Raw genomic sequence first — 22,216 nt, 5'->3', positions numbered from 1 at the left:
TACAACCCTCTGAGAGAAGAAATTCCTCATCTCAGTTTTAAATGGACAGCCCCTTATTTTAAGACTATGTCCCCTCGTTTTAGTTTCCACTATGAGTGAAAATATCCTCCCTGCATCCACCTTGTCGAGAATATAGTTCACTACAATTTGGCTGGCATGTCAAAGATAATTATGGGGCCCTACAACTTTAATAATTATGACAATCTATTTTCTGCTCATCCTTTCCATGTTTATTTTCTGAATATTATTTTAACACGGTTTTAACCACAAGAAAGAGAAAAACAATAGTTCTCTGTGTAATAGCGTTGATCTTATCTGCCTTCCCCCTCATTTCATAATCAGAATGATGCTGCAAAAACGTCTTGGTGTGAGACATGGCTTCTAAGCCTTGTTTTTAATGCTCAATCTGTGCTGAACAACCTGATTTCACCCAGGAATCCTACAATACCTTTCACTGCAAGCCCACTCGATCAAAACAGCCTAGCGTGGTCACTCTATAAACAGCCTACTGATGCACTGGTCACTTTATCAGTGATCAGTCTAAAGTTGTGTGTTCAGAATCTCGCTTCAGAGACTTGAGCACATAAATCTAGGCTGACACTCCAGGGCAGTGCTGAGGGAGATGCCGTCTTTTGGATGAGAAGATAAACCGAGGCCCCATCTGCCCCCTTAGGTGGACGTAAAAGATCCCATGGCACTATTTTGAAGAAGAGCAGGGGTGTTTCCCTGGTGCCCTGGCCAATATTCATCCCTCAATCAACTTAACAAAAATAGATGATCAGGTCATTATCACATTGCTGTTTGTGGGAGCTTGCTTGTGCGCAAATTAGCTGCTGCATTTCGTACATTACAACAGTGACTACACTTTCAAAAGGTGTCTGTAAAGTGCTTTGGGACATGCTGAGGTGGTGAAAGGTGCTATATAAATGCGTTTCTCTTTTTTTCAGTCGTGAGGCAGTGGTCTGTCTATAAGCAGCCTGTTGCAGCAGCTCTCAACAATGTGATATTAATATTACTGTAGCACTCACTTCATTACCTGTAGAAACGTGTTCACTCTGCCCGTTTAAAAGGCCGTGCGTATCATGCAAAGGTATCTAACAGCACAACACACTTAGAAAAAACATATTACAAAATGCATAAGATAAAATGATGAAATGTTTAAAAATTTTACAAAATGCAGACCACATTTATTCCCTATCTTTAACTTCCCTGACAATGTGGTGGTTGGCCTTCCCCTTCAGTGACTCTTGCTACAACTGAATGGTTTCCCAGGCCACTTCAGAGGTCATTAATAGTCAACCACTCAGCCACACGTGTTGCCTTGCTAACTCTCCAACACATCAGCTGGCGGCTTAGTCTAGCTGGCAGCGCTTTCGATGGTCAAAAGACTGTCGTCTTAAGCCCCGCCATGCATCATGGGCACATAATCTCGGATGACACTCTAATGATGGAGTACCACACTGACAAGAGATTGATGATCTTCAATTAAAATTATAAGGGGCCCAGATAGAGCAGATAGGAAGGACCTATTTCCCTTAGCAGAGGGGGTCAACAACCAGGGGGCATGTATTTAAAGTAATTGCTAGGAGGTTTAGAGGGGATTTGAGGAGAAATTTCTTCACCCAGAGGGTGGTGGGTGCCTGAAAGGGTGGTAGAGGCAGAAACCTCACCACATTTAAAAAGTACTTGGATGTGCACTTCAAGTGCCGTTAGCTACAGGGCTAGAGCTGGAAAGTGGCATTAGGCTGGATAGCTCTTTGTCGGTCGGCGTGGACACGATGGGCCGAAATGGCCTCTTTCCGTGCTGTAAACTTTTGAAATGTTATCGGGGTGGATGTCAGAAGATCCCTCCAGGTGACCCACAGAATGTCCTTCCTTAACCAGTGCCACTCAATACAGATGTAACTGGTTATTCATCTTCTTGTTGCTTGTGGGCTTCTGTTGTGTACACAGTGCCTGCTGGATTTGCCCGCAATGCAACAGTCATTGCCTGTCAAGGTAATTTGTTGTACATGAAGGTTTTTGGGTTGCTTTTGATAGAGCGTTATAGCAAGTCTTTTTTTTTCATCAATCACAGCTCCCCTAAATTGTTTCACCTTAAGAAAAGCCAGGAGACAAGATAGCGCTTGTGACCCATCGTTGCTCGGTCACAATCCTGGAACTCCCTCCCTAATAGCACTATGGGAGTACCTTCACCACAAGGACTGCAGCGGTTCAAGAAGGCGGCTCACCACCACCTTCTCAAGGTCAATTAGGGATGGGCAATAAATGCCGGTCTTGCCAGCGACGCCCCATGAATTTTTATAAAGTTGGAGCAGTGTTCTTTCACATCTGCACTCAAATCCAACCTCGACTGATTTTGTTTTCTCATTCTGTCGCTCTCACGGTCTAATGGGAAATTAGTTTGCGTCATTTCAACCCCCAGCGGGAATTGGCCTATAGGACAAAACTGACCATAATTGGATATTCAACTAGCAATTCACACAGAGGTCCAGAAAGGATATTGGAAGTGGAGAAATGTTGCATTGGCAAGGCATGATTACTCTTTGAAAGTTGTGGTCCATTAGAAGGAACTTTACTCTACAGATGTCCGTGAGCTGTGCCTGACCCGGGAGTACTTGATTCCAACGACACACTCTTTGAAGGGTACTTGTTCCACCGCACTTTCGGAAGGATGTGAGAGCCTCAGAGAGGGTGCAGAAAGGATTTACGAGAATCATTCCAGAGATGAGGGTCTTCAGTGACATGGATAGACTGGAGAAGCTGAGGTTGTTCTCCTTAGAGCAGAGAAGGTTGAGAGGAGATTTGACAGAGGTGTTCAAAATCATGAGGGGTCTAGATAGAGTAGAGAGAGAGAGACTGGTCCTTGGTGAAAGGGTCGAGAACCAGAGGACACAGATTTAAGGTGATTGGCAGTAGAACCAAAGACGACATGAGGAAAATCTTTTTTACGTACGAGTGGTTAGGATCTACCATAAAGGTTGGTGGAGGCAGACTCAATCGTGGTTTTCAAAAAGGAATTGGATAAGTACCGGAAGGAAAACAATTTTCAGGGCTACGGTGAAAGGGCGGGGGAGTGGGACTGGCTGAGGTGCTCTTGCAGAGAGCCGGTACGGGCTCGACGGGCCGAATGGCCTCCTTCTGAGCTGTAACCATTCTATGATTCTTATGATTCTGTATCCCAATGCCAACAGCTCTCAACTTGACGAACACAGAGTACATTTGAAATGTAGCACAGATAAGTTTTGATTTTCATTTTAATGCCACAAGCATGAACACTCCCTAGCTAAAAGCAAGATGATGGCAGTGATCCAGTGATCCAGCTTTCGACAGGCTTGAGCTTGCCCACAGACTACAGGAGGTGCGGCAGGAGGGGTGTGGGATTATTACTCTGCATGTAAGATTAAGTATTAAGGGACCGAAATTGCCCTTTGTGCAAGGCCCTACAAGAGGCCGACTGGTGCAGCTGCAGCAGCCAGGCAAAAAGAAGGAGAAAGAAATCGAAAGGTGACGTCATAGCCAAAGGGTAAGTGATTGGCTGGTGATTGGTAAGTAGTTTTGCTTTTTCTTTTCTTTATCAGTAAGTAACATTTATCATTGTTGTTGCCAAATAAGTTTATCTAGGGGTTAATCCATGGCAGGAGAGCTCGGAGACATGTTATGCTCCTCCTGTACTATGTGGGAAGTCAGGAACGCTTCCGGTGTCCCTGACGACTGCGTGTGAGGGTAGTGTATCCGCCTCCAGCTCCTGACGGACCGCATTGTGGCCCTGGAGCTGCGGGTGGATGAACTCTGGAGCATCCACGATGCTGAGAATGACGTGAATAGCACTTTTAGCGAGTTGGTCTTACCGCAGGTAAAGGGTACACAGCCAGATAGTAAATGGGTGACCAACAGGAAGAGCAGTGCAAGGAAAATAGTGCAGCGGTCCCCTGCGGTCATCCCCCTGCAAAACAGATACACCGCTTTGGGTACTGTTGAGGGGGATGACTCATCAGGGGAGGGCAGCAGCAGCCAAGTTCATGGCACTGTGGATGGCTCTGCTGCACAGGAGGGCAGGAAAAAGAGTAGGAGAGCGATAGTGATAGGGGATTAGATTTTAAGGGACTGCAACCAAGACTGCAGGATGGTATGTTGCCTCCCTGGCGCAAGGGTCAAGGATGTCTCGGAGCGGGTGCAGGACATTCTGAAAAGGGAGGGTGAACAGCCAGGTGTCGTGGTGCATATAGGTACCAACGTTAGAGGTAAAAAACGGGATGAGGTCCTACAAGACGAAATAAATTTAAAAGTAGGGCCTCAAAAGTAGTAATCTCAGGATTGCTACCAGTGCCACGTGCTAGTCAGAGTAGGAATCGCAGGATAACTCAGATGAATACGTGGCTTGAGGAGTGGTGCAAAAGGGAGGGATTCAAATTCCTGGGACATTGGAACCGGTTCTGGGGGAGGTGGGACCAGTACAAACCGGATGGTCTGCACCTGGCAGGACCGGAACCAATGTCCTCGGGGGAGTGTTTGCTCGTGCTGTTGGGGAGGAGTTAAACTAATAAGGCAGGGGGATGGGAATCTATGCAGGGAGACAGAGGAAAATAAAGTGGAATCCGAAGCAAAAGATAGAAAGGAGAATAGTAAAAGTGGAGGGCAGAGAAACCCAAGGCAAAAAAGAAAAAGGGTCACAATGCAGCAAAATTCTAAAGGGGCAAAGTGTGTTAAAAAGACAAGCCTGAAGGCTCTGTGCCTCAATGCGAAGAGTATTCGAAATAAGATGGACGAATTAACTGCACAGACAGAAGTTAACGGATCTGATGTCATTGGCATCACGGAGACATGGCTCCAGGGTGACCAAGGCTGGGAACTCAACATCCAGGGGTATTCAACATTTATGAAGGATAGGCAGGGAGGAAAAGCAGGCGGAGTGGCATTGCTGGTTAAAGAGGAAATTAATGCAATAGTAAGGAGGGACATTAGCCTGGATGAGAGCTGGCCATCCTAGAATGGGTGATGTCTTGTTGAGCGAGGCCCCTTGGGGAAGAGTGACCATAATATGGTAGAATGCTTTATTAAGATGGAGAGTGACACAGTTAATTCGGAAACTATGGTCCTGAACTTAAGGAAAGGGAACTTAGACGGTATGAGGCATGAATTGGCTAGAATACACTAGCAAAGGATACTTAGAGGGTTGACAGTGGATAAACAATGGCAAAACATTTAAAGATCACATGGATGAACTTCAGCAATTGTACATCCCTGTCTGGAGTAAAAATAAAATGGGGAAGGTGGCTCAACCGTGGCTAACAAGGGTAATTAAAACCAAGGAAGAGGCATATAAATTGGGGAGAAAAAGCAACAAACCTGAGGACTGGGAGAAATTTAGAATTCAACCGAGGAAGACTAAGGATTTAATTAAGAGGGGGAAAATAGAGTACGAGAGGAAGCTTGCAGGGAACATAAAAAATGACTGCAAAAGCTTCTATAAATATGTGAAGAGGAAAAGACTAGTGAAGACAAACGTAGGTCCCTTGCAGTTGGATTCAGGTGAATTTATAATGGGGAACAAAGAAATGGCAGACTAATTGAATAAATGCTTCGGTTCTGTCTTCACGAGAGAAGACACAAATAACGTTCCGAATATACTAGGGTACAGTGGGTCTAGTGACAACGAGGAACTGAAGGATATCCTTATTAGGCGGGAAATTGTGTTAGGGAAATTGATGGGATTGAAGGCCGATAAATCCCCGGGGCCTGATAGTCTGCATCCCAGAGTACTTAAAGAAGTGACCCTAGAAGTAGTGGATGCATTGGTGATCATTTTCCAACAGTCTATTGACTCTGGATCAGTTCCTGGACTGGAGGGTAGCTAATGTAACACCACTTTTTAAAAAAGGAGGGAGAGAGAAAACGGGTAATTATAGACCGGTTAGCCTGACATCAGTAGTGAAATGTTGGAATCAATCATTAAGGATGAAATAGCAGCGCATTTGGAAAGCAGTTTCAGGATTGGTCCAAGTCAGCATGGATTTATGAAAGGGAAATCATGCTTGACGAATCTTCTGGAATATTTTGAGGATGTAACTAGCAGAGTGGACAAGGGAGAACCAGTGGATGTGGTGTATTTGGATTTTCAAAAGGCTTTTGACAAGGTCCCGCACAAGAGATTGGTGTGCAAAATCAAAGCACATGGTATAGGGGGTAATGTACTGACGTGGATAGAGAACTGGTTGGCAGACAGGAAGCAGAGAGTCGGGATAAACGGGTCCATTTCAGAATGGCAGGCAGTGACTAGTGGAGTGCTGCAGGGCTCAGTGCTGGGACCCCAGTTCTTTACAATATACATTAACGATTTAGATGAAGGAATTGAGTGTAATATCTCCAAGTTTGCAGATGACACTAAACTGGGTGGCGGTGTGAGCTGTGAGGAGGACGCTAAGAGGCTGCAGGGTGACTTGGACAGGTTAGGTGAGTGAGCAAATGCATGGCAGATACAGTATAATGTGGGCAAATGTGAGGTTATCCATTTTGGGGGCAAAAACACGAAGGCAGAATATTATCTGAATGGCGGCAGATTAGGAAAAGGGGAGGTGAAACGAGACCTGGGTGTCATGGTTCATCAGTCATTGAAAGTACAGCAGTCGGTGAAGAAGGCAAATGGTATGTTGGCCTTCATAGCTCGGGGATTTGAGTATAGGAGCAAGGAGGCCGTACTGCAATTGTACAGGGCCTTAGTGAGGCCTCACCTGGAATATTGTGTTCAGTTTTGGGAACTGAATCTGAGGAAGGACGCTCTTGCTATTGAGGGAGTGCAGCGAAGGTTCACCAGACTGATTCCAGGGATGGCTGGATTGTCATATGAGGAGAGACTGGATCAACTAGGCCTTTATTCACTGGAGTTTAGAAGGATGATAGGGGATCTCATAGAAACGTCTGACGGGACTGGACAGGTTAGATGCAGGAAGAATGTTTCCGATGTTGGGAACATCCAGAACTAGGGGACATAGTCTTAGGATAAGGGGTAGGTCATTTAGGACTGAGATAAGGAGAAACTCCTTCACTCAGAGAGTTGCTAACCTGTGGAATTCCCTGCCGCAGAGAGTTGATGATGCTAGTTCATTGGATATAATCAAGAGGGAGTTAGATATGGCCCTTACGGCTAAGGGGATCAAGGGGTAGGGAGAGAAAGCAGGAAAGGGGTACTGAGGGAGTGATCAGCCATGATCTTATTGAATGGTGGTGCAGGCTCGAAGGGCCGAATGGCCTACTCGTGCACCTATTTTCTATGTTTCTATGTTTCTACGTTTCTATGTACTCCCGGCCGCTGCTAACCGGGTGATAAGTGGTTTGCGCCTGCAGGCAGGCAGCGGAAGCAACCCACCCGGAATTGCCCCGGGAATGTTGCAGGTGAAAACGGTTTCACGCCACGCCCCGTAGTTGCCGCCCTGGCCGGGGCACACCCGCCGAAGATGTAATTGCCATGCGCACCGACCCCTTATCACCCCGCGCCAACCCCCTCGCGCCCCATGGAGGGAAATTGCCCCGCGGGAGCACGCTCGGTGCCGGGCAATGTCACCGACAGCTTCACGGGGCACGGAGCTGTCGGCGTCTGGTCCGCTGCCGCCTCCCTTAAAGGGGAGGGCTTAGCACCGCGGTCGCCATCTTAATTTAATTGTCGACCGAATCTGGAGCCAGGCATCCCCGACTGTCCCGGCCGAAACCCTCCCTGATGGCTCAGTGGATGTCACAGAGTGGGCCTAGGCTTTGAACGTCTCTCTCCTGACTCTCACAGTGCTGCGCTCCCGCCTCACACCCGCCCCGAGAGCGCCCGGTCAGTGCCAGCATCATGTTTGAAACTTCAAGTGCCCAATTCCGGGACTCCTGCGATTAAAAAAAGTCTGATAATTAAAATTTTGCGCCCCAAACCCAGCATGAGCATTTTCGCCCCCTAAAAATTATTTCACTGAATTGGGGATGACCCACGTAAATGCAACAGTGGAATAATTTTTTCTCATGAAAGAGAAGAATTAACCCCAAAGAATTTCTTTTAATCGTGGGCTTCTGAGTTGAATCAAATGGGAAACCACGGTAACACATTATTTTGTTGAAAATTTTAATGACATCCAAAACTCTCTTCCTTCGCATGGATCAGACTGCCTCATACATTTGACCTTTGCTCCACTGGGCGTGCTTCAGAAATCACTGCTGTCACACACAATTCCTGCCAAAATTAGTCACACATGAGGAAGAAAACTGACTCCAGCTGAGTATTGCAGACATGCACATTACAGTTATGTATCTCATATTATTTTGACATTAAAATGTTGAAATTACTCACTCGTTTCTTCCATGGGGGCAAGGGCAGCTCCAATAACTGTAATTGTCCAAACAGCGGCCATCAGCAGGAAAGATGTAGCAAGCATCATGATGGTGGGTCGCGGAGGGTTAATAAAATCACTTGCAGTTCCAGCACAACCTGAGGAACAGTGCACGGAGGGATTAAGATACTTTGTGACGGATTTCACACTTCTATTTTCTTGCTTAACCTCTGTAATGTTTAATATATTTAATTTCTTACGTTCTACTTTCATTTAGTCTGGCTCTGCGCCCAAAACAGTGGAACGGAAATTCAGGTAGTTTCTGTAACGGACGGCCAATCTACAATATTATGCTCACACGTCAAAGGGTCATTGTAATGAGGATGACTTGCTTACACGCCAAAAATGATAAGTTCACAAGTGTTTCAATGAAGGACCTAATTATTGCAGGTCCTGAACTACATCCTGAAGGGTGGAAGATGCCTGTGCATGGATTTTTTTAACGTGTGGTGGCCGTTGCACACCAGCCACCACACGGGCTTGACAGAGGTAGGGCTTAGTCCAGTGGCAAAGGTTACCCAAGACGACTGGAGACCTGCTCTACTGTCACGTCAAAGGGTAGTGATAGAGGGTTTGGACACACTTCCGATCTCAAAGTTTGAGGCACAGGACTAAGAGAAGGCTCTTTCTCTCTCTCGCTCTCTCTCTCGGTCGCTCTCTCTCTCACACTCTCTCTCTCTAACAACATGCTGACAACAACATGCTTAGAAGACGCTAAAAACTCTGATCTAGCTATGTTTGAATAGCTTAAGCTTTAAAAAAAAATGACTTGCATTTATAGAGTTAATAAAGTGACTTCTTCCACAACCAAAGAGCTATTCAGTGTCTTAGAGAAACACAGAAATTTACAGTGCAGAAGGAGGCCATTTCGGCCCATCGTGTCTGCACTGGCCAAAAAAGACCTGCACGGCCCTCAGTCAGCAGCCCTGAAGGTTACTGTCATGTATTCAACTATCATTGTAACCCATGTATAAGCTGACTGAAGTTGTACACCTTGAGAACATTGACTACAGGGGGCGAACTTGTGGGAGACATTCCTAACCTGGACTTTCAGGTATAAAAGGGGAAGCTCCACCCACCTTCATCACTTGAGGTCTTGGTAATAAAGGTAACTGGTCACAGAGTGACCTTCTCTCTAGTATGGGCCTCGTGTGCATTTATACTGTATAGTAAGGACATATCATTGGCGACGAGAAACTGGGATTTAAACCACGTGGGCATGGCCACTAGCAACACAGAAGAGAGGTACTGTGTTGGTGATGATTGGGACGACTTTATTGAGAGACTACAGCAAAGTTTTATCACTAAGGAATGGTTGGGACAGGATTCGGCAACAAACGCAGGGCTCATCTCCTGACGGATTGTGGATCCAGGACGTACTCCCTGATGAAGGACCTTCTAGCGCCAGAGAAGCCGGCGGACAAGACCTTCGAAGAGCTCAGTAAGTTGATCGGGGAACACCTTAAACCAGCGAGCAACATGCACATGGTGAGACATCGGTTTTACATATACCGGCGGCGAGAAGGACAAAGCGTTCCAGACTTCGTGGCAGACCTCCGGCGATTGACGAGCCTATGTAAGTTCCCAGATGCATGCAGAGCAGAGATGCTGTGAGATGTTTTTATTGAGGGCATCGGGCACGCTGGGGTTTTCAGGAAACTGATTGAGACCAAAGACTTGACCTTGGAAGCAGTGGCTCTGATAGCCCAGACAATTATCTCAGGGGAGAAAGAGACCAGAATGATGTATGATAAAAATCTTGGCTCAAATGCGGCAAACGACCAGGGAGTCAACATTGTTAAATCAGCATACAGTTCTCTAGGCAGACAGGGCAATCGGACATGCCCCAGCATGTAGTCGAACCCAAAGGAGGAATTCGACAGAGACAATGGCTAGCTGAACGGCGATTCATGCCATCGCAAGCGACAATGTGGCCAGTAATGGGCCATCAACATCTATTAATGATGCGCTTAAGGACAGTTACAGAGACGATCGACTGGTAATGGACCTTTTGTTTCCAACAAGGGGGCCTCCAGCTCATGCTAGAGGTGTGGAGGCAGACACCCAGCCAGAGCTTGCAGGTATCAGCAATATACCTGCAGAAACTGCAACGTCAGCGGTCACTTGGCGCGTTTGTGCAGGAAGCTTGCAGCCAGGTTGATGTACGAGGAGGATGGGCCCGATGTAAGCTCTACGAGGCCAAATGAATACTGGGGGAAATTGCTGGAAGCTGAAGTTCAGCGAGTTCATGTGGAGCACATATACAGTTCATATACCAGGACGCCACCGATAATGATGAAAGTGCTTCTCAATGGCATCCCATTATTAATGGAGCTAGACTCAGGGGCCAGCTAGTCCCTGATGAGTATCAAACAGTTCAAAAGGTTGTGGGTGTCCAAGGCCAGGAGGCCAAAATTATTGCCGATTGACGCACAGCTATGGACATATACAAAGGAGATCATTCCGGTGCTAGGCAACGCCACGGTAGTGGTGACCCACAAAGATTCGGAGAACAGGTTGCAACTCTGGATTGTCCCGGGGGAATGATCCCGCACTACTGGGGAGGAGTTGACTTGCTGTCATGAACTGGAAATGGGGCGATGTCAATGCAATTTCTTCTGTGGAGCGAGTATCATGCTCACAGGTCCTGGATAAATTTGACTCATTATTTCAACCTAGCATTGGCACTTTCATGGGGGCCAAGGTAGTGATTCACATAAACCCAGACACCAGACCAGTACACCACAAGGCCAGAGCGGTGCCGTACGTGATGCGGGAAAAGATAGAATGCGAATTGGACCGCCTGCTGAGGGAAGGCATCATCTCGCCAGTCGAATTCAGTGACTGGGCGAGCCCGATTGTGCCGGTGCTCAAGACGGATGGGTCGGTCAGGATATGTGGCGATTACAAGGCCACCATCAATCGGGTGTCACTCCAAGACCAGTACCCGCTACCGAGAGCGGAGGACCTCTTTGCGATGCTATCCGGTGGCAAACTTTTTTCAAAATTGGACCTGACCTCAGCTTGCATGACCCAGGAGCTGGCGAGTGAGTTGAAGAAGCTGACCACCATCACGACACACAAGGGGTTGTTTGAGTATAACAGATGTCTGTTCGGGATTCGTTCGGCCACCACGATCTTTCAGCGAAATATGGAAAGCCTCCTCAAGTCGATTCCAAGGACGGTGGTTTTTCAAGACGACATCCTCATCACGGGTCGCGATACTGAAGAACACCTCCACAACCTGGAGGAGATGCTACGCAGACTGGACCGGGTAGGGCTGCGACTGAAAAAGGCAAAGTGCGTCTTCTTAGCTCCAGAGGTAGAATTCCTGGGGAGGAGGGTAGCAGCAGACAGGATCAGACCTACTGCGTCCAAAATGGAAGCGATCCAGAGAGCACCCAGACCCCGTAACACGATGGAGCTGCGTTCGTCCCTGGGGCTCCTAAACTATTTTGGTAACTATCTTCCCAAATTGAGCACGCTGTTATAGCCGCTACACGTGCTCCTACGCACAGGTCGCGATTGGATCTGTGGGGACAGCCAGGAAAGGGCTTTTGATAGAGCACGCAATTTGTTATGCTCCAACAAACTGTTAACATTATATGACCCATGTAAGAAACTTGTTTTAACGTGCGATGCATCGTCCTACGGGGTCGGGTGTGTGTTGCAGCATGTGAATGCCAATGGTTAATTACAGCCGGTAGCTTATGCCTGCAGAAGTCTGTCCCAGGCAGAAGGGGCTACGGGATGGTAGAAAAGGAAGCGCTAGCATATGCCTATGCAGTAAAAAAAATACACCAGTATCTGTTTGGCAGGAAATTTGAGCTGGAGACAGATCACAAACCCCTAACGTCCCTTTAGGCTGACAACAAGGCCATAAATGCGAATGCATCGGCCCGCATACAGAGGTGGGCACTCACGTTAGCCGCCTATGACTACACAATTCGGCACAGACCGGGCACTGAAAACTGCGCCGATGCACTCAGCAGGCTTTCACTAGCCACCACTGAGGGAGCAACTGAGCATGATGCTGAGATGTCATGGCTGTTGAAGCTGTGTGTACCATCTATTAGATGCACTGCAGCAACTTGCCAAGGCTTCTTCAGCAGTACTTTCCAGACCGTGACCTCTACCGCCTAGAAGGACAAGGGCAGCAGATGCATCACCTCCAGATTCCCCGCCAAGTCACATAACACTCCAACTTAGGCATATATCACTGTTGTTTCATTGTCGGTGGGTTAAAGTCCTGTAGCTCCTTCCCGAACAGCACTATAGAATCATCGGGCCCGCAATTGGTGGAAGTTAAGTTCCGCCCAAGTGTCACCCAAAGGACCGCTGAGATCCTGACGGTACTTTGGGTGGAAGTTTCATGGGAAAATCTTGGAAAGCCCGCCCGGCGGCAAAAGTGGGACTTACACACTGAATCTGGGCAGCAGCGGGCAGTAGCTCCCATTCTCGGCGGCAATGCAATCCTCAGCAAAGTACTGCTGAGGATTGAGTCGGGCCCAGGGAGGGGGGAACTGATGAAATTAAAAATTTTCAAAAAATAAAAAAAAAAACACTAGAAATCCTTTTGGGGACCCCAACCTCCTCAAACCCTCAAAAAAAATAAAGAAGTGGCCTCACCTTTTTTTGCAGGTCTTCATACTTACCGTTGAGGTTAGACCTGCCTCCATGCGGCGTTGCTGCAGCGGACTCCTGCCCGAACCAAACAGGCAGCTCGGCGGGCGGGAGGACTCTTACGCGCGTTGCACACCGGCACACGTCAGCGGGCGGTCCCTAGCAGTCTTCCTTCCCCGCTGGTGGGAGGCCTCCGCCAAACTCGCTTGGAGGGGAGACCGCCCAGAAAACTCGGTGGCAGCGGACGGTATGTCCACCAATTTTGGCCCCATAGAGTCATAGAAATTTACAGCACGGAAGGAGGCCATTTTGTTCCATTGTGTCTGCGCTGACCGACCAAGAGCTATCCCACCTAATCCCACTTTCCAGCTCTTGGTCCATAGCCCTGTAGGTTACGGTACTTCAAGTGCACATCCAAGCACTTTTAAAATCTGGTAAGGGCTTCTGCCTCTAGTGAAGAAATTTCCCCTCGAATCCCCTCTAAACCTCCTACCAATTACTTTAAAACTATGCCCCTTAGTTATTGACCTCTATGCTAAGGGAAATAGGTCCTTCCTATCCACTCTATCTAGGCCCCTCATAATTTTATACACATCAATAAAGTCTCCCCTCAGCCTCCAAGAAAACAAACCCAGCCTATCCAATCTTTCTTTATAGCTAAAATTCTCCAGTCCAGGAAACATCTTCGTAAATTTTCCCTGTACCCTCTCTCGTGCAATCACATCTTTCCTGTAATGTGGTGACCAGAACTGCGCGCAGTACACTAGCTGTGGCCTAACTAGTGTTTTATGCAGTTCAAGCATAACCTCCCTGCTCTTGTATTCTATGCCTTGGCTAATAAAGGCAAGTATTCCGTATGCCTTCTTAACCATCTTATCTACCTTGTCTGCTACCTTCAGGGATCTATGGACATGCACTCCAAGGTCCCTTTGATCCTCTACACTTCTCAGTGTCCTACCATTTAATGTGTATTCCCTTGCCTTTTTAGTCCTCCCCAAATGCATTAACCTCACACTTCTCCGTATTGAATTCCATTTGCCACTATTCTGCCCACCTGACTAGTTCATTGATACCTTCTTGCAGTCTACAGCTTTCTTCTTCATTATCAATCACACAGCCGATTTTAGTATCATCTGCAAACTTCTAATCATACCCCCTACATTCCAGTCTAAATCATTGATGTATACCACAAAAAGCAAAGGTGCAGAACCCCATTAGAAACAGCCTACTAGTCACAAAAGCATCCATCAACCATTACCCTTTGCTTTTTGCCTCTGAGCCAATTTTGGATCCAACTTGCCACTTTGCCCTGGATCCCATGGGCTTTCACTTTCATGACCAGTCTGCCATGTGCGACCTTATCAAAAGCTTTCCTAAAATCCATATATACTACATCAAATGCACAAGCCTCATCGACCCTCCTTGTTAACTCCTCAAAAAATTCAATCAAGTTAGTCAGACACGAACTTCCCTTGACAAATCCGTGCTGACTGTCCTTGATTAATCAGTGTCTTTCTAAATGAAGATTAATCCTGTCCCTCAGAATTTTTTCCAATAATTTTCCCACCACCGAGGTTAGGCTGACTGGCCTGTAATTACTCGGTCTATCCCTTTCTCCCTTTTTAAACAAAGGTACAATGTTAGCAGTTCTCCAGTCCTCTGGCACTAAACCGATGGGAGTACCTTCACCACACGGACTACAGCGGTTGAAGAAGAAAGCCCACCACCACTAGGCAACTAGGGATGGACAATAAATGCTGACCTTGCCAGCGACGCCCACATCCCCAGAATGAATTTTTTTTTAAATCCCCAGGTTATTTCATCATCAAATTAGATTAGGGAATGTAGGATTTGAAGGTACGATTATGGGAGTGACCACTGACTCAGAGACGTGGACCATGTACAGTAGACACCTTAAGTCGCTGGAGAAATACCACCAGCAATGTCTCCGCGAGATCCTGCAAATCCCCTGGGAGGACAGACGCACCAACATTAGCGTCCTCATCCAGGCCAACATCCCCAGCATTAAAGCACTGACCACACTTGATCAGCTCCGCTGGGCAGGCCACATAGTTCGCATGCCAGACGCGCGACTTCCAAAGCAAGCGCTCTACTCAGAACTCGTCCACAGCAAACGAACCAAAGGCAGGCAGAGGAAACGTTACGAGGACACCCTCAAAACCTCCCTGATAAAGTGTGACATCCCGACTGACATCTGGGAGTCCTTGGCCATAGACTGCCCTAAGTGCAATCGGGAGGGCGCTGAGCTCCTCGAATATCGTCGCCGAGAGCCTGCAGAAATCAAGCGCGGGCAGCGGAAGGAGCGTGTGACAAACCAGGCTCCCTGCCCACCCTTTCCCTGAACGATTATCTGTCCGACCTGTGACAGAGACTGTGGTTCTCGTATTGGACTGTACAGCCACCTAAGAGTGGAAGCAAGTCTTCCTCGATTCCAAGGGGCTGCCTATAATGATGATGATGAACACAAGAAAATGTATAGTACAAACTGTCAGGGAGCTTGGGCTGTATAGTCAGACCATTAGAGCACAAACCTCAGCAAGTGATTTTGAACTTGTACAAAGTGCTGGTCTGGCACCACCTGGAGTACAATTCAGGTCAAGATTCTTCAACAGCACCTCCCAAACCCGCAACCTCTACCACCTAGAAAGACAAGGGCAGCAGGTGCATGGGAACACCATCATCTCCAAGTTCCCCTCCAAGCCACACACCATCCTGACTTGGAAATATATCACCGTTCCTTCATCGCTGCTGGGTCAAAATCCTGGAACTCCCTCCCTAACAGCACTGTGGGAGCACCTTCACCACACGGACTGCAGCGGTTCAAGAAGGTGGCTCACCCCCACCTTCTCAAGGGCAATTAGGGATGGGCAATAAATGCCGGTTTTGCCAGTGACGCCCACATCACACGAACAAATTTTTAAAAAGGTTACCAACAAGATAAATGTCACTATTTTTAAAGTATTTGCAGATCTACAACTATCACCTCAAACTTTAGATTTAACAACTTTATGCCGGGGTGGTGAATGTATACAATGGGTTGACTGCATCAGCAAATTCAAGAAAGAGTCTTTTAAACACCTGGTGAAAAATTTGTGGCTTCGACTGCAGATTTGCATTCACTGGATCATTATTCGTTTACTCATAACATAAAAATTAAAACATTTGTTTTAAAAAGTCCCAAAGAAGTCCAATGGACTTTCTGGGAACTTTTGAAACTATCATACCATGGCTGGTGTGAAGGTTAATCACAGTTATGCTGAAGTTACTGGCCTACTTTATACCAGAGCACTGGACCCATCTAGCAAATTGGTAATGTTTTGAGAGCATGGATGGGTACACCTGTTTTATCAAAACATTAAAACAAAACCACTGCATACATTCTTAAACAACAACAACTTGTATTTTTTATATAGCGCCTTTAAGGTGCATCACAGGACACAAAATTAGTCACCGAGCCACATAAGGAGAAATTAGGACAGGTGACCAAAAGCTTGGTCAAAGAGGTAGGTTTTAAGGAGTGTCTTAAAGGAGGAAAGAGAGGTAGAGAGGCGGAGAGGTTTAGGCAGGGAGTTCCAGAGCTTGGGGCCCAGGCAACAGAAGGCACAGCCACCAATAGTTGAACGATTATAATCAGGGATGCTCAAGAGGGCAGAATTAGTGGAGCGTCGATATCTCGGGAGGGTTATGGGGCTGAAGGAGATTACAGAGATAGGGAGGGGCGAGGCCATGGAGGGATTTGAAAACAAGGGTGAGAATTCTGAAATCGAGGCCCTTGTTGCAAAACTGTCTAGGAGCACTTTTTAAGCTTGACCTGACACCATGGTAACAAAATCCCGAGTGGTGTGAGAGGGCTTTCCTTGTTGGGCGGACAAGCCATTGCACTCTTTGATCAGATCAGAGCCTCGACACTGCGAAAATGCCTGGCACTGGACTGCCACCTGCTCACGACTCTTGCCTCCAGTGTGACAGGGAGTCCAGTGACCCCTGAACCACTCTGCTGCTTCTGTATCTGTTGGCATCTCAAACCATCCCCTATTGATGCAACAGTGACAGTGTAACTTGCATAGAATGATACAGCGCAGAAGGAGGCCATTCGGCCCATCGTGCCTGTGTCGGCTCTTTGAAAGAGCGATCCAATTGGGCCCACTCCCTCTACTCTTTCCTCCATAGCCCTGCCAATGTTTCCTTTTCAAGTACTTATTCAATTCCCTTTTCAAAGTTACTCCTGAATCTGCTTCCACCACCCTTTCAGGCCAGATCATAACAACTCCCTGCATTAAAAAATCCTCATCTCCACAAGCTCCTGGTTCTTTTGACAACTCTCTTAAATCAGTGTCCTCTGGTTATCGAGCCTCCTGCCATTGGATGCAGTTTCTCGCCATCTACTCTATCAAAGCCTCGCTTGTGAATTAAAGAAAATCCAAACGCGGATTGGTGACACTCGCTCACTCACACCTTCTCCGTTACATAAAATCCTGGAAAAAGAAGTTGCCTAACAATTACTAAATCTTCAAGAATACACAATAAGTTGAGGTCTACAGAAGAATCCTTGACTGACAGCACCAAGAATAACATTCTAATGTTTATAACAGTGACCACATTTCAGAAGTACTTCATTGGCTGTAAAGCGCTTTGAGACATCCGGTGGCAGTGAAAGGCACTATATAAATGCAAGTCTTTCTTTCTTCCTTTCAGTATGATTATCAAACAGGGGCCACTGGTTTATGGTGACTAAATAAGTCAATCTTTGTTTTCACTGGCAATATTACCAGTGTTTTGGAGATCGCATTCTGAGGAAACATCAGTTTTCCAGAAAACCAGTAACCTTGCCTGTAACGTACTTTAGGGTTTCTGATGAGTAATAATCAGAGTCACAGGCTATGGTGATTGAACAAGGCCTACTTTGCTGTTCACCCTAACCTAGGCACCAGGCAGTCAAAGCACACCTTAAGAACACGCCGCCTGTATGGCCTGAACCCACCTGTGTTTCTGGCTCCAGATCACTTTCTACTCGGGATAAGGGGCCGGCCATTAGAGACCGAGATGAAGAGAAATGACTTCACTCACAGAGTTGTAAATCTTTGGAATTCTCTACCCCAGAGAGCTGCGGATGCTCTGTCGATGAGTATATTCAAAGCTGAGATCGACAAATTTTTGGTCACTTAAGGGAGTCAAGGGATATGAGGATCGGGCGGGAAAGTGGAGTTGAGGTAGAAGATCAGCCATGATCTTATTGAATGGCGGAGCAGGCTCGAGGGGCCGAATGGCCTACTTCTGCTCCTAATTCTTATGTTCTTATGCTGTACAGTCCACCGCATACTATGTGCTAAGGCTTCCTCCAATACTTGGAGCACCACTGTGCAGGCATAGGCAGTAAATGGCACAGGAAATATTGTATTAATGCTCACACATTCTATAGCACTCCTTGCATACAGAGCACTTTATAGGGTAGTGCATGAAGAGTGGGCATCGAGCAGGTGGGAGAAAAGCAAAGATGGAAATTGTTCACGAAACACACAAAGCACCTTAAGGAGGCAGGGAGGGGGTTGCTCAGTCGATGAGCATATTCAAGGCTGGGATCGACAGTTTTTTGGCCACAAAGGGAATCAAGGGATATGGGGATAGGGTGGGAAAGTGGAGTTGAGGTCAAAGTTCAGTCATGATCTTACTAAACGGCGGGGCAGGCTTGATGAGCCGTATGGCCTACTCCTGCTCTTATGTACTCTCTTCGCACTCCAATCACAGGGCTGCTCACTGACTGAAGCTTGTGGCTAGAGATGCCTGTAGCAGTGTGAATAGCCGCCAACTCTGTCTAAAAGCAGCAGCAAAAAGGCAGAAAGATCCATGGGGTGCCTATAAAATATTAGTTCCTTTTTTAGGGGGGCCTTCCTTGACTTGTTGCCTACCCCCATGAGTGGGGCAGGTACATAGACTCCCGCCAACTTCATCTGCCATCCCTTCAAAATGGGTGTACTTTTGGCGATCCTAGAGGAAAATGAGGCAGGAGGGCCACCCCATCCCAAATCGTTTGAATGGCAGACCTGTTCTCATCCTTGTTTTCAAATCCCTCCACGGCCTTGCCCCTCCCTATCTCTGTAATCTCCTTCAGAACCACAACCCCCCCCCGAGATGACTGCGCTCCTCTAATTCTGCCCTCTTGAGCATCCCTGATTATAATCGCTCAACCATCGGTGGGCGTGCCTTCTGTTGCCTGGGCCCCAAGCTCTGGAACTCCCTCCCTAAACCTGTGGAAAGTATTTTTTATCTAAGCTGATACCATACGGTATTTGTGTGCCTTTTGATTAAAATGGAGTCCTGGCCCTTCCAGAACTTTCTGCATTTTAGCAGTCAGCTTGCATAAACAGCTAAACCTGCTGTTAGATGGCTGATGGCCATCAGACAGCTAGGAGACAAGTCATGCTGAGACAAGTAACCCCCCCCATGGTGCTCTCCTATTGTCTACACTACAGGAGTTCCATGTCACCCCACCCTTATCTTCTAGCCATTATCTCTTTCCGAGACCTCATCCATTTGATGCAAACAGATAAACTGACCAGGAAATTGAAACAATCCTGACACAATACAAGACAGGTGATAGCCCATTACCTATGACTCATGGAGTAATGGCCGTTTGGCTTTCTGATAACCCTGACAAAAGGAAATATCTGGACACCATGTCAGGACCAGGATATAGTAATTAACTCTTTATCTGTATTCACTGACTGTGAGACAGAGCAATACACAGGGAGAGGCCAGAACTTTGGTTTTACTGTATAAATATCTTGTTAAACTGAACCATTTCGGAGGTGTTCATTTAGCCCTTGACTGAGTGAAACCTACCCCTTGCGAGCAAGTAAATTAAAAAGGAAACTTCTACCGGAGCTGTAAGTGTCGGAGTTAATCTTTTCGGAGGTCGAGATTTCGACAAACCTCTCCGCCTCTTTACCTCCGTTTTCCTCCTTCAAGACGTTCCTTAAAGCCTACCTCTCTGCTTGGTCACCTGCGCTAATTTCCATTTATGCGGCTCGGTGTCAAATTATTTAGCTCATCATACTCCTGTGAAACGCCTTGGGATGTTTCACTACTTTAAAGGCGCTATATAAATACAAGTTGTTGTTGTTTCTGTGAGCACAGGTACACTCCCTGCCCTCAAGCAAAGCCTCAGATATTCGAGGGCAGTGCCAAGGGGACAGAGGCCTGACATCATGGCTCTCTGCCCCCTTTTTCCTCCTCTTTTGTGCCTGAGAAATGAGTATTCCCTAGGTGCAATGGAGAGAGAAATTGCGCTCAATACGTCAAAATCAATTTTTGCTACACGGGATGTCTGAGTTTAATTGGTACTTGGCAGATTTTTCCATAAAAAAATGAAAAACAGTTATCTTGCTTAGCAGATAAAAGAATATGTAAATCCACATTAACAGAATACAGCAGAAGTATCAATATCAGACAAACCAATATCAGAAAAATTGATATCATAAATACAATTAGTAGCAATATTAATTCGTAGCTTAAATACTGATATGAGAAATACCAATGAAAAATATTAATACCAATACAAGAAATATTAATATCATTAATATCAAGAAATACTAAGATGAGAAATATTATTACCAATACCAGAGGACACAGATTTAAGGAGATTGGCAGAAGAACCAAATGTGACATGAGGAAAAACTTTGTTAAGCAGCGAGTGGTTAGGATCTGGAATGCACGGCCTGAAAGGGTGGTGGAGGCAGACTCAATTGTGGCTTTCAAAAAGGAAATTGGATAAGTACCTGAATGAATGTTTTTTTTTTCAGACCTACGGGGTAAGGGCGGGGGCGTGGGACAAGCTGAGGTGCTCGTGCAGAGAGCCGGCACGGGCTCGAGGGGCTGAATGTGCTGCAACCATTCTATGATTCTATGAAATAAATGAAAGACTTGCATTTATATAGCACCTTTCACGACCACCGGACGTCTCAAAGCGCTTTACAGCCAGTGAAATACTTTTGAAATGTAGTCACTATTGTAACGTGGGAAAATACCAATACCAATACTAATATGATAAATATTAATACCAATAGCAGAAATACCAATAAGAAATATTAATACCAACAGCGGAAATACTAATAATATCAGAAAATATAGCAAATAGATGAACATAAGTCACATAAATACCAGTAACAGAATGTTCCCGCAGAATAGCAGAGATACGAATACGAGAAACATCTGTTATTCTCCAGTTGTTCATTTAGCAGCTAACTAATGTTACAAACTTTCAGCTATCTTCCCACGGCTTCGTGGGCGGATAATGAGGGCACAGGCTTACCTCTCGCTGCTTTCAAGTGAAAAAGCACAGAGCACACAGCTACAGAATTCAAAGGACTCGGCGCTGACCTAAGGAAAGTGCAGAAGATTAAAAGCAACGTATCGGAACAAGAGAGCGAGAGACATATCCATCGCCAATATCTTTAATACTCGCTGACTGGATCCCACGCACGGGTCACCTGTGCTGCTGTGTGATTTCCCAGGCTTTTCGAACTGGAGAGATCTGTAACCTGCGATTCAAATAAAAGTGGGTGGCTCTTTCTGTTCCAAGAAAAACAAACTCCCCGGCGAAAATGACATTGCCCAGTGACTCACTGCACGCCCCCGCGTGGCTGAGAACATGTGGAAACAGGTAAAAAGTGAATCAGTCGGATGCCGCAGAATTATTCAGGTCTGCCTGATTCATCCTCACGTTGGACTTCACACCCATGACAAGCAACTGAGAAACAGCGTGTTTACAGATTGCAATCGACTCAATGTTTACAGATTGTAACCGCAGACTTTTGCAGGACTGCACATTAACAATTACGGTAATATTGAAAGTATTCCAAATAGAAAAAGCGAAGGAGCGCTGGACAAATCAAACACCCTGCCCACCGTCTGCCTCACCTGTGACAGAGTCTGTAAATCCTGCATTGGTCTCATCAGTCACCTAAGAACTCATTTTAATGTGGAAGCAAGTCATCCTCAACTTGTGGGGGGGGGGGGGGGGGGCGGGGGCGTTGGGAACAGCCTAAGAAGAAGAAGGAGGTAGTATTGAAGGAGCTCTGAAAGAAGGAGAGCGAGGTGAAGAGGTTTAGAAACATAGAAAATAGGTGCAGGAGTAGGCCATTCGGTCCTTCGAGTTTGCACCGCCATTCAATTAGATCATGGCTGATCATTCACCTCAGTACCCCTTTCCT

At 46.5% G+C, this 22,216-nt stretch overlaps 1 protein-coding gene across 3 annotated transcripts in view; it reads right to left on the bottom strand.

The window, feature by feature from the left end:
- Nucleotides 1–21,974, bottom strand: part of LOC139274906 (interleukin-5 receptor subunit alpha-like) — a 60,583-nt gene extending 38,609 nt beyond the window's left edge. Inside the window, exons 1-3 of one of the 3 annotated variants that reach the window (XM_070891635.1) lie at nucleotides 21,924–21,974; nucleotides 21,316–21,383; nucleotides 8,324–8,461 (exon numbers count right to left, since the gene is read on the bottom strand). In XM_070891635.1, coding sequence (XP_070747736.1) covers nucleotides 8,324–8,411 — 88 coding nt within the window. In that variant the 5' untranslated portion in view covers nucleotides 8,412–8,461; nucleotides 21,316–21,383; nucleotides 21,924–21,974. Of the gene's footprint in view, nucleotides 1–8,323; nucleotides 8,462–21,315; nucleotides 21,734–21,923 lie in introns of those variants that run through there. The other 2 variants (XM_070891634.1, XM_070891636.1) reach the window with 2 other exon arrangements.
- Nucleotides 21,975–22,216: the final 242 nt, after the last annotated feature.

Source organism: Pristiophorus japonicus, chromosome 10, assembly GCF_044704955.1.
Source record: "Pristiophorus japonicus isolate sPriJap1 chromosome 10, sPriJap1.hap1, whole genome shotgun sequence".
In the NCBI taxonomy this organism is placed as follows: Eukaryota; Metazoa; Chordata; class Chondrichthyes; family Pristiophoridae; genus Pristiophorus; species Pristiophorus japonicus.
The sequence above is the reverse complement of the archived record's forward strand: the minus strand, read 5'-3'. Positions and strand labels throughout refer to the sequence as shown.